This window comes from Sitodiplosis mosellana, unplaced genomic scaffold, assembly GCF_009176505.1.
Source record: "Sitodiplosis mosellana isolate CC-2019 unplaced genomic scaffold, AAFC_SMos_1.0 Smas_scaffold_11, whole genome shotgun sequence".
NCBI classification, from domain to species: domain Eukaryota; kingdom Metazoa; phylum Arthropoda; class Insecta; order Diptera; family Cecidomyiidae; genus Sitodiplosis; species Sitodiplosis mosellana.
Window position 1 is genome coordinate 423374 of NW_022595253.1, and position 13206 is coordinate 436579.

Here is a 13206-nt window from a genome sequence, read left to right on the forward strand (position 1 = left end):
TCTCTCTCTCTCTCTCTCGCCATTGCGTGTAATTATTATTGAACAGAACATATTGCTCGCGACATCAGACCAAAACCACAACCATGACGTACGCCACATTTGAACTTATAGCTCGAAGCATCTGTTTCGCGATGACGATACGTGTGCGTGTATAAAAACAATAACAAACATTGAACACGGGAACTTTTTTTCTTCTGTCATCTCAGCACTTGTGTGCAAATCATGGCAGTTGTTTCACATTCATTCTCGTGTAGTGTGCTGTGTGCTAACATAAGATGTATGTTACGTCGACCAACAATGTGTATAAGCTACTCTAGATGTTGTTGACAGTTGATTCCGCAATAAAATTATTTATATTCAATGAAGCGCACTGTCGAAACGCTTCAGCGTGTGTGAGTGTGAACGAGTGGCGATGAGCAGAGCAAATGCAACCAAATGATGGAAAACTCAATAGGAGAAGCGGAAAAGAAAGAAATTTTGATCAGAATAGAAGGAACGAAAAATTATGTGGTATTTTATATGGAAGCGATTAATATGTTATTCAAATTGAAAAAAAGACTGAGAACGAAGCCTCAAATCAAAGGGACGTTCTGTTGAACGATTGACAAGAATGTTGCTAAACGTACGTTTTAGAATATTAACAAGGCCATTTCCTCTCCCCATTCAATGTGCGCTCTCGCTCGCTGTGTGAGTGTGTATTTTCTTTTCTTTTTTTACTGATTAACCGGTATTTCATTCGTCGCTCTGCGTGCTATTTGTCTACCGACTGTTTGAGCTGCTCTTTCATCGCTCTTCGCAGATAGTTGCATACATAAATAGGCTTCGATGGATCGTCGGTTGTTCCGTTGTGTGTATCGAACGAAAGAGCGAGATCGAACGAATGAGAGCCGTATGTGTTTCGTCACACACTGGCTGAATGGTGGACTTTTTTTTCTTCAATTTCATTTCGTTCTCTTTCTCAACAGCGCATACTTATTACCAAATGTAAAATATACACATGATGTCGAATTGATTGTATTGTGTATTTATTCCTTCGTGTGTTCGACAACAGGCTTCTTTCGTACACTCACACTGGTTTCGCTTAACAATACACACAACCAAATAGAATGGATAACAAAGTCTCTCTCTCTCTCTCTCTCTCTCTCTCTCTCTCTCTATCTCTTTCGCCGTATCTAGATAGATAGATAGCAAGGGCCCATTGCAACGACTTTCGCAATTCGTGTTTAGTTCTTTAAATAACAATACACAAACATCACTACGAACGAATAAAAAAACACACAGTCGACCGACGACAACGAAATACAAAGAGAAGCAGAAAAAATTCGCACCCAAAACGTTCACACATTTATAATGATATGAATGTATAAATGTGAAAAACGAAAAAAAAAAATAACACAAAAAAGCCATTTTTCTGCTTTAGTTTCGATGATTATTTCATTTCTTTTGCACCGCTTCGGCAACGCTGTGGAAAAAAGAACGGCCGCGAAACACATTCGCTATCGGTGCGCTCACACACTGATTTCAACTCAGTCAGATCGAAAGGAAAAAAACAACACACAACATAAACGATTTTGTGCATTGAGAGGCTTCTCGCTTCCAGTACTATTGGAAACGCGTCACCGTTCAGACCATACCAAACTCTGTGTGTGCTGCTTTTCGTTGTGTCTTTTTTTATTATCACAATTTGCGTTCTACGCCAGAGAAACATTTTGTTGTTTTTTTTTTATCAAGCATATGTTAATGGATGATCAAATCACCAATCGTGATTTGTCCATCATTCTAGAACTACACACTCAGAAGTGCGAGCGTGAAACAAAGTCAAAATAGAAAATTACTGTAATAATCATCAAAGCGAGTGGAATGATTGTGAAGAGTGTAGTCAAAATTGATTTGTCGGTGATTCAATTGTGGTGAAGAGAGCGCGCTGATAAAAAGCATTGTAGGGAATTGGTTCAATTGTTTTAAGACTTGTTGAACGTTCAAATACGAACGAAGTTTTCATTCAAATACATTCATTGTGCGTGGTTCGACTTAAATCGCTCGTTTCACTCTTTCAATTCATGGTTTTACGGTGTGTTTTTTTCTGTGCTGTCTTTAATTGTGCGGTTTTTGTGTTTGAGATCGTGAAAAAAGGCCAAAATAATTAAATTTTAATGCTGCCTCAATACGCTCCAAATATGAAAAATACACGCAGTGAATTGAACAGTTGAAAAAAGAGATCGCAAATGCAATCACAATTGGCCGGGTTAATGAATTGATTAACCTGGAGGTTGATTCTTCTCTGCATATCTGGGCAAAAAAGCATTAAAACCAATGACACAACTTCCCATTTTGGTGCACGATTCGAGAGCGAGAGAACGTGTGTGCAACAACTGAAACTGCAGACATAATTGCGCATAATGTACAACAGTAAATGAAAAGAGAGACAGAAAAAAAGCAACAATAACGAGTAACACGACGGCGACATAAAGAGATAAATAAGTTTTCAATAAATAGTGGACAGCATTGAAACGTTCTCGCAGTGGAAACGTGCACGCATATAAATATCCGGATTATTAGCGAAGAGAGGCCCGATTTAACGCACCGCTCTCTCTCGCTCTATACATTATTTTGTGCTGCAGCGCGTACATCTCCCGTTTCAATAACGTTGACAACAACGGGACAGCACGCTAAATGCTAATTGAAACAACCATATACATACTGAATGGCCTATAAAAATAGGTGCGAAGAGAGACTTTGTTTATTTGAAAACTGGCCCGTTTCCACTTCTGTGTGTCGCCGTGAATTCGAAAACATTTTAGAAAAGAAGTGAATAACAACGAAATCGGCTAGAAAAGCAACACAAACAGCTAATTTGTATGAACGAATTATGCGCAGAACGCTGTAAACCGGAGAGAGCGAGCAAAAAAAAAAATACGGTAACGACGACGGCATTGATTCCTATCATATTCGACGTTTTCAAAATCTATTTTCGATGAAGAAGCCAAATTTTTAACGTTAAACCAGCTAAATCGATTCGCAGTGAAAAGCATTAAAAAAAAAAATCGGTGACGACGACAACGTCGACGACGACATCGGATTTCAGTGCGATACAAACACATTTCGGTCATTTTTATTCTTGGAACAATGCGGCCGGGATTCGGTGATCAACTAATTGCTTTTCGAAACAATTTCATTTTGTGATTTAAAGTGATCGATTGTCTATCTCCACTCTTCTTCGCTTTAGTGCATGGAATTGCTTTGTTACTAGTGGCAATAATAATTATAGAGACTGTTTTCGCTTAGTCAATCAAAAAAAAAACAGCCGTGAATGTCTATACAACCACAAAACCGAATATGAAATTGAATCGCATGTGCCCATCGACTGAGTACATACATCAAGGAGATTGTTGAAATAGCGCTGCAATTGAAATTAAGATTGTACCTATTTTCCGCCTGTTTGAGTGCAAAATCGACTCGTTTTGAATCGCTTTTTGAAGCCTCATTTCGGAAATTCAAGCGGCGTGGAACACTCACAAACACACAAACTAAAATTTATTATACGAGTTGAAGTCATTTTGTCGGTTGCATCCGATCCCACAGAGAGAGAGAGAGAGAGAACAGTTGCACACACATATCACTTGTACGACGCGAGGCTATATATCAGCATCAGCATCGGCATCGGCATCGACAAAAGAAGACAAAACTTTTGCAGCAAAATACATATTTTATGTAATTCCATTCTGCTCTAGTTACGGCTAATTCGCTCTCTTGTGAAGAGACGTTTTTTTTTTTCGCTGCTTTTTCTGTTGAAGAATTACATGCAAAAAGCATTTGCCGTCAATACGTGGCCAAGCGTGTGTAATATATATACGTACGCCGCTCTGTGGGCTGTCAATAGCCGACACGCGAGAACAATGCAATTGCTGTCGATCCAAGAGTACCCAAGTGTTTGATGCATATTGACAGTCAAGACGTTTGAAGCTTGAAACAGGAGAGAGAAAAAATTAAATGGAACCATTCGATTGCCCAACATACAATTGAAAAAACCCAGTAGAAGCAACACACAAAAAAATCGTGTATGAAATGAATTTGTTCGAGTGCGTGGTATACACTAGATGGATTTAAATAAAGTCAAGTGGCTTTAGAACGAGTCCGGCTCGCTACAATACACTCAACAACAGACCAATCGACCGATCGTTGAAGTGCAAATCCCTGCGAACGCAACGCGAGCGTTGTTTTCTTCTCGTTCGAGAATCTGATTTCATTTAATGATCACTTATCGCAACAACAGCAGCCACAATGGGAGCGCATGGATCGAAGGAGAAATTGGCAAGATCGGCATCCGAACGTTATGTGCACAGTAAATATATCGAACAAGAACGTTTCGGCCGTTTCGGTAAACGTGCGCGAGGTAATTGCGTCTTTTTTTTTTTTGTATCAATGTGATTTCTGTTTCTTTCTCGATTCGAATTCGCTTTCGAGCGGTTCAATTCCGCGCTTTATTTTTATATCAAGAAGGAAAATCTAACGCCGAAATGAATGAAAAAAAAACAAAAAACAAAAAATTGCGAGCACACACAACATTGATTGTGCAACGCTTGATCGGTTTCTGTTGTAATTCGGAAATAATCAGAGTTGGCATTGTGTGTTTCGCACAGCGCTCAATTTTAGACATTCAGTGAGTCATCTGTCGAGCAATGCGCAAACGGAGGATGCTGTAATGTCAGTTCATTTGGATTGTTTTTCTCCTCTTCTCTTTACTTCTCTGTGTTGAGTGATATACATTGTACAGTTCGAAACGAGATCCATGGTGATCAAAGAGAAGCAATTTATTATTATTATTCGTGAAGTTTGTTTTGAATTGTCAAGAATTGTTCTTTGGAATTTTCTAATCTGGCATCATTCAATGGATCCATTTCACATTTACAAAGCCGTCATTCATTTCATTCGCGATAACGTCAAAAACATCTATCGAATGCATTTTTCATTCTTTCGTAAGCAAGGTAGCTGTACAACTCTTGTGTTAAATGTCGTGATGGTTTTATCAGTGATTTTGTTTTCTCTCCCAAGTTTTATGTTCTAAATTTCTTCTTATTTTGAAATTAATTGAAATGGTTTTTCTGTGGCTTCTAGGTTCATCGGCCAGAAAACGTACATCGATACAAAATGTATTTAATCCGAGTGATATCAAAGTTGACACAGTCACCAGTGCAAAAAGCGATCCACCATCGGCCAAGCCGGTCGCGTTGCGTAAGTTTTGCCCACGTTTTCGTAATATTTATTCAATTTCATGCTGGGCTCCGTTTTGATTTACCGCTACATTATATACCAAACTGAGCGATTTATGTCTAATTAATGAAAGTTTGCACATAAAAATGCTAAGGTTAAAATGTTTGTGTATGTGATTGTGATTTATTTACGCGAAAGTTCATATTTTACATAATTTCTTTTTTCTTTCCCAAGTGAATGACATAAAAACTGGTATGTGAATTTCATTTTATTTGCAGATAAACGGTTTCCAACAAACAATATTCTTCAAACAACAACAACGACTGGATCGTCTTCATCGTCACCGGTTTCAGAGAAACGAGCTGCTATCACCGCTAGCAAAAAGTCATCGTCGGCAACGAAACATGTGAACCAGACTAGTACGCCGGTGGCAAATAAAACGTCACACGCTAAAGGTGAGCGATCTTTATCAATATCTTTCTATTTTCTTCACTTGAAAACTCGCACAGCTATCATCGTTTGCGATGCGATCGCATGTTGCCAAGAAGATGTATTACAAACGAGATGAAAAAAAGAAGCAAAGCTAAAACTATTTTCAAATTCATTTACTCCATTACTCGAGTGTGTTTGGTTGTTCGTTAGTGCAAAAAAGTGTGGTGCTGATGTCGAAATCTTGGATTTTTTCTTTCTGGAGCGGAAGAGCTTAGAGTGACCTTATTTGGTTAAGAATGCGAAGCCCTTATTTGGGTTAGAGATGATTTCGATTCTTTGTTACCGCTGCCATCGACGTTCCAATTAGTCGTCGCTACCGTCACTCACACATCGAAAAAAAAACGTAACGAAGATACGGTAATTAAAATCATACACACATAGGTGACCTCATAAATTTTGCACGAAATAAGAAAAAAGAAGGCAGCTGAAAATAAAAACGGTTTCATCTCATAACTTTCGCATTCATTTTTCGTTGTTTCATTCAACCGCACCAAATCTCATTAAAAAAAAAAGATACAAGCAACGGCGGCGCCGTGTACACGAAACAATTTTATTAGAGAAAATCTCCGGCGCAATCGAAAGCAACGAAAACTAAAAACATGAACAACAGATGAAAATAACAATCTACACACTTAATGTATCGTGCAATTGAAAGCATCAGCCGATCTTTTGAAAACATATACACACAGACATTCTTCGAAATTGGCGCTAGCGCGCTCGCTCAAAATGAGAAGGAGATGATGGCTAAACACCATCGAAAGCGATGAACACACACAATTAAAATCATTTATCAAATTCACATTTTAATACAATTCAACGGTGTTTCTTCTTCTTCTTCTGCTTTTCTTCTTGGAACGCAACTTCACTAAGAAGTCATTGCTTGATGGAAGAGAAAGAGAGAGTACCTTCGCTCGAATGATAAACCGCACACACACACACAAAAACATTGATATTTCACGCGTTTTCTGTACGTCTACCAATTCTTACCCGTCTTCTTTCGATATGATTGTCACACAAGCCCATTTTGCCAGTTTTTTTTAACGTTTCTTAGCTATTTTCGCAATTATCTCTATTTATTTGCTTTTATCCAATGGAAAGTTTCATTTACACTCTGGGAGAAAATGTCGTTTGTTTCAATAGTGACAACATCGACGAATGTTTGTCTTTTAGACACGTAAATGATAATAATAATAAAAAAAACAGCGACAACATAAATATAGTCACGCTTTTGTCGACTACAGCATACGACGACAACCATTACTCAAACCGATCGAAGTAATAAATAAACAAACACTCACAAAAAAACATGCATCAAAACATTCGCCCAAAAAGCCAGCAATTTGAATACTCGGCAAACGAACACCTTTTTTGTTTTTAATAATTTTAATTAGCCTTTGTGTTTGAATTTCGTCCACGATGTTGATTTTAAAAGTGAAAAAAGTAATAGAAAAGAAACGTCGCTAGGTTTTAGCGTTTTGGTTGCAGCAACAAAGAAACCAGCGCAAACGAATGATGATCGTTTGTTTTCAAACCATTGAAACTCAATCTAAAACAATTTCATATTCCGATTCTAATTTGCAATTCATCAGTTGGTTTCGAGCAGATCACACGAAAAATATATTAAATCAAGCAACGAAAAAAAAAAAACCATTGAACGTTATGTGCTCAAGGTTAGTTTGCGAATTTTGCCCCGCAGCGCAAAAAGACGGTAAATTGACGAGTGAAATTTTCATGAAGCGAATAAAAAGAGAGGTTTACACCGAATCAATGTGTGTAATTTTCCATCGCCCATACTCGCATTGGAATGTAAAAATTGCGGCCACATTAAAATGGAAATTCCCTCAATCATAGCTTTTGGCTTGTTTTTCGCAAATATTTTAAGTGCTTTGCAATTTTCTCCGGCATTTTCCTCCGTTCCTCTCGTGCACCCATAATCACCGAAAGGATATACCGAATCGAGCTATGGTAATCATCAGCGTTTTCAGTGCAATGTGCTTTTCGTTTTTCTACCAACTCTTCTCATCCATATTCACACGTTATTATCTCGATTATGTGCATTGCACATGCTTCAAGTGTTTGATAGTTTTGCCGTGCCATGAGTCGGTATTGTTGTCTACATCGCCACTGAATCGACAAGTCAAGTGTTCGTCAATGTATGCGGAATGTTTGAAGCAATGAGAGTACAAGCGTAAAATTATAACTCGAGCATGTACAGTACATGAGTCTAAGTGGTGTTCCCTCTCTCGTCGTCGGCTACGTCGATCACAGATCCGCCGCACATTTGATTCACTCCATCATCAATCAGACTAGCAAACACTAAAATACACGCAAAGCCACGGTATTACCTTTCGGTTTTGATGAAATGCGCGTACAAACCGAGTGCCACCACCGCCGCTGCTTCAGCTGCCAGCTTTTTTTGTTCTTCGCTTTTCAATCTGCATTTTCAACGGTCGCTACGGATTCATTCGTTCCCTTTCTTCCAGCATGTCAAGCTGTAGCGTCGACACGATACGCACTACACATCGTAAAAATGTTTCAAATTCATTCGTGTGTCTAATGCGAATTGCGTACGTTAGATTTCAGTGTTATTTTTTTTTCTTTCTTTTCAATCGTAGTTGTTGTTGTTTTTTCCTCTTCTCACTCATTTTTCTTTCAACTATAGCTAACGTTGTATGCGCGTGCGATCTCTTTGCTGGCTGGCTGGTTGGCTAATTTCGCAGGCGAGTGTGGTGTGCTCTAGCGCTTTTTGGGCTATAGAGTCGCTCGGTGTTTCAAGCGTTGTAGCGCAAAAAATCATAATTTGTAATTTAGTTGGACTGAAGTCATTGAACGGCACAAACAACATTTTCACTCTATCGTGTGTGCTTCGCTCATTTATTTGCGTTTTGGAAAAGTTTTTTCTCTTGTCAGGCAATAAGTATTTCTACCCGATGATTTTTGATGGAAGTGTCTTACGGGAGTTTTTATTGGTTATTTTCGATTGATCTTTTGGAGAAGGCAACACATTCGCCTAAGACAATATATTTCTTGCGTGCATCCAGTTGGAACAGACGAAAAGATTTCCGTCGAAAAGTGCTCGTTCGCTCTCTCCCTGTGATGGATATATTACATTTTTAATTAGTGATGGTTTATTTTTTCTCTTTGGTTTTGAATAATTGACTCGAATTTTTTTTTATCTCAAAGTGTTTATGCAAAAATGTGAAACGACCCACACCAAATGTGATCCGCACCGCTCAACAACAAAAATCACACCATTTTCGACAAATGCCGCGGATTCAGAGAGTCTAGAATGAATTATGAATTCCGTATACAATAATAGCTGTAGTGACATTTGTTGTAGCAATAAAGAGCAATGCTTTACACCGACTCTACTGTCGTGGAGTTCATTACAAATAACGCCAAAGAGTTTTGTTAATTCAGCTGCTGCTGCTGTTAGTGTTACTGTTGCTGGCGAAACGGGTAAATAAAATCTATACTTATACGCCTCCCGATTGAAGTGAACCGTGGCCAAAGCCAAACACATTTTTTTTTTGGCTGCCAAAGTCAACTTGCAAAATGAACGAGCGCGCGACAGTTTCCAAAAGAAGTAGAAAACACAATTGACAGAAAACAAATGAACGCTATGTGCTTTATTGTGTGTTTTTTTATCGACGTCATCTTAAATGGATTTTGCCCTTGAAATATATGAAAATCATGCCGCTTTTTCTCTCTCGCAGTTCTTCTTTTTCTGGCGACATTTCAAGCGTGTGTATGCAATAAAAGTTTGGTTTTGAAATAGCGAATGGATGCCAATCCACAACTGTCATTGGAGTGTGTGAATTCCAATGTGAAACAAGAAAAATTCTATTCAAAAGCCCGCAAATGATTTTAAAGACCAATCAATTCAAAAGTTTCTTCTTCATTCCGAATTTTTTGTTGGAAAAAATAACATGAAACTTTGGCATTTTCAAAGCAAATTCATTCATGAATAATCATCGAAATATTTCTATTAACATCCGAGCATTGCGAAAGTTTCCATCGATTTTTTCTTGCAACTATTTCAATTTCGTCCGAAATGTGGTGTGTATGTGCGCGCAAATCTGCCAGCTCCCTTTTATTCATTTGGGCTTCACATCGATATTCGTTGGCTTTTTTTGCTGTTTTGCTTGCTGAATCATCTACGGATAATGATAGTTCAAGAGAAAATCTTTGCCAGTCAACGAAATGGGTTTCAATGATTGGAAAATTTGACCGCGCACTGTTTAATGATTATAATTGTTTCTTTTTTCGCCAGAGAGAGAGAGAGAGAGAGGAGAAAAATAACAGAAAAATAAAAACATTTATTGCTGCTTGTTTTTTTCTGCCCTTCTCGTGTGTTATACTGTTTTAGTGAGTGTATCGAAGCGATTAGCATTATGAAAGGTGGCTATAATGTGTGTATGTTTGTGTGTGTTCACTCAATTTGAACATTAAAGAGAGCAAAACAGAAAAAAATACGCGGAGAAAAAATTACTAATCGCAACACTGTAGAAGCAAATCTATTTTTTTTTGCAAAAGAGAGCGAGAGAAAAAACCTTCTACAGAAAGTTAGGAAACGATCCATTTATAGTGGTGGTTAAAACGACGGAACAATGCTTCATCCGCAATTTTCGCAATGATTTGCATTTTTTCTTCAGAAAAACTCACAAAAAATACAAACGAAGGAAATTCTTCACATCGAGAAGTCGATTCTTGTGAATTCTCTTTTCGGTTTTCATTGAATTGATTTTTCGGTTGATTTCAGTTTATCGCTTCGCAAATGAACTGTAAGTACATGTGACGAGAATTTAATTGGAAAATATGAGTCGTATTGTACGACCACAACCACGGACGAGAATGAAATGAGCATTCAATAGAAGTTAAATCTCGTTTAAATCATCCGAATTTGACGTTCATTCAGAAGTTCCAATGCGTCAAAAGTACTTATCGCTTACAATAGCAATATCGTTTTGTGACTCACAAGCGGGAGCAATGAATCGACAGAAAATGTAAACAAAAACAATGGATTGACAGACTGCAAAAAAATCACACGAAGTCACAGTGATTGCATCACTTGAAGAAAAAAGTCAATTAAACAACTGAAAAAGTATCTCAACGAAAAAAAGAAAAAAGCGAATCGAATTTGTGCAATGAATCGATGGGATGGATTGTGGAATCTTTTCGAATCGCGTCTTGAATACCAAATTGCTTCGTGCGAATGCCTTGGTACGGCTTTGAATTTCCATTTTGTGGTTTCGTTGTGTAAAGTTTACCGCGGCTTATGTGAATCCATTGTATTTCTAGTTAAACTTGTGATATTTTTTTTTTCTAATTCGGTTAAGTATTGGTTGGATTTAGCAAAACCTTGACAAAAATGAACGGCTGAAAATCTATGCGAGAAATCAAGTTAAAGAAAAACTACACTTAACCGAATTGTTCGAGTGGAAAAATTTGTCGCAATATGTTTTGTGTTTATTTTCACATTTCACTACATTTTATTGAGAAAATGCCATTTTTTTCTCTCTCTCTATTTCTGTGGCAAAAATGCTCAACGGCAGTGCTTGCTTGCTCGCGCACGTTACGCACAGTTGCACGATGTGAAACATTGCATGCAAATGGGAAAGCGAACAAAAAATAAACACAAAAACAAACTGCAAATAAAATAATGATGTGTGTGACTCGAGTGGAACCAATGAAGTGGTACTTCAATTGAATATTTCGGAGCAGATTTTTTTTTCTGTGTGTGTGTTTCTTTTTTCTTTCACAAGCAACAAAAAACATATTGTGCCCAAAGCCAATATGACCTAAGCCATGAATTTTTTCCACCTGAAAATGTGTGTGCACAACACAAAAGGGTCTTCATCTTCTTGAATCGCCTCATTCGACACTGGAACAAATCCAATGAACAGTCGATTATCTCAATGATTCCAGTAAATGAGTGCAATTGGGAATTGACAAATGCGCTTGAATTGGCCTCAATGAGTCTAGACAAATATTTTATGACTCTAGAAAATCTGTTGGTTTAAGAAACATACGCAGGTGTACACAATGCGTTCAGAAACAATAACCGTAACACACACACACACACACACAACATTTGCCTGAGTGCTCACGGTTCTTCGTTGTTATTAACAAGAAACTAATGAATTCGACATGGTTTTGCATTTTGTGTGGCAAATAATAATAAAGCGGTAGTGAAATAAATCATTGATTCCGTGCGGCGGTGGCAGCGGCGAATGATGTATGGACGGTGTTTGTTCAGGAAATGGACACCAAAAATTCACTACGCATATCGCAAAATGTTATGTTTATTTATTAAAATTTCGCATGAATTAAGTCATTTGAATGACGTAAAGAGCGAATCTAACGATTTTAATTGGCAATTTTAATGAAATGAGCAAAGAACTTTAAATTAAAATGTTTATTTTTTTCCTTCTCTATTCTTCTTTTTGTTTCTTTAGAACACGGTTTACAGTCGACGCTAGCACATTCGCCAACCATAAATAATAACAATAGCAGCATCAACAATAACAATCACAAAACGAAGAGCGGAACAAATTCGACGAAATTAGCGACAACCGACGATCATCATCAGCCACTAATAGCAACGATTCATCGTAATGGTAAAACGTCTGCTGCGGCTGTGGCAGTCTCAAATCACAAGGCAGTAGCTGTGCCGCAAATCAATGGAAAAGCCAAAGCAAGTACAGCTCAAGCCAATGGTGAATCAAATGAGAGTTTAATTGAGTTCTCGATCGTCGATTCAACTGATGGTGATACGACGGTTCGTTTTGCATCGGCCGTTGCTTCGTCACCCATACCGGATAAAGCCGCACGGAATTCGAATCAGCAACAGAAGCCGACGGCAGCAGTTGATTTGAATGTCATACGTGCAAATAAATCCATTGTTGCGCTCAGCATTTTAATACAGCATTTAACGATGAACGTAAGTGTTTTCCGAATATGTGCACAAAATGAATTATTCAACCGTGATTGAGATCAGAAGGAGGAAAAAAAGTGGTCGATTAGCAACATGAAATCGATTGAATTATGTTTTTCGATGCTCATTTGCATTAAATTTTGGACGAACAGGTAGACATACAGTCGAAGTCATGCCAATCAATTTTCCGAATTGTTCGATTTGTTTGCCAATCCGTCGTTTTCCCGTAATGTAACGTATGTGTTTATGAATACTAGAAACCAGTCGAAAAAGAGAGACGAAGTCTTAAGAGCAGCTGGGGGAAAAACAGAATTACAACCATGTGTTCATTATTTATAATGAAAACACTGAGCACACAACTTATCATCGTTTTGGCAAAAAAAACACATACACACACAATCCGTAACATAAGCAGCATGCACTCATTGTATACATTGTATAGACACATATAGTGTTACTTTGTGTCGTGTGCGATGATTTTCTATGCTTCTATTTCGCTGCGTGCGGCCATGCGTCTCCCATTGCACTCGTTCGTTCTCTCTCTCTCTCTCTCTCTCTCTCTCTCT

General features: G+C 38.0%; 1 protein-coding gene across 4 annotated transcripts in view; it reads left to right on the forward strand.

The window, feature by feature from the left end:
* The window catches only part of LOC129567373 (uncharacterized), a 32315-nt gene that overhangs the window by 15089 nt on the left and 4020 nt on the right, over positions 1–13206 (forward strand). For all 4 annotated transcript variants that reach the window (XM_055444191.1, XM_055444192.1, XM_055444195.1 and 1 more), the window contains 3 exons: positions 5116–5232; positions 5490–5666; positions 12162–12646. In XM_055444191.1, coding sequence (XP_055300166.1) covers positions 5116–5232; positions 5490–5666; positions 12162–12646 — 779 coding nt within the window. The remainder of the gene's footprint in view (positions 1–5115; positions 5233–5489; positions 5667–12161; positions 12647–13206) is intronic.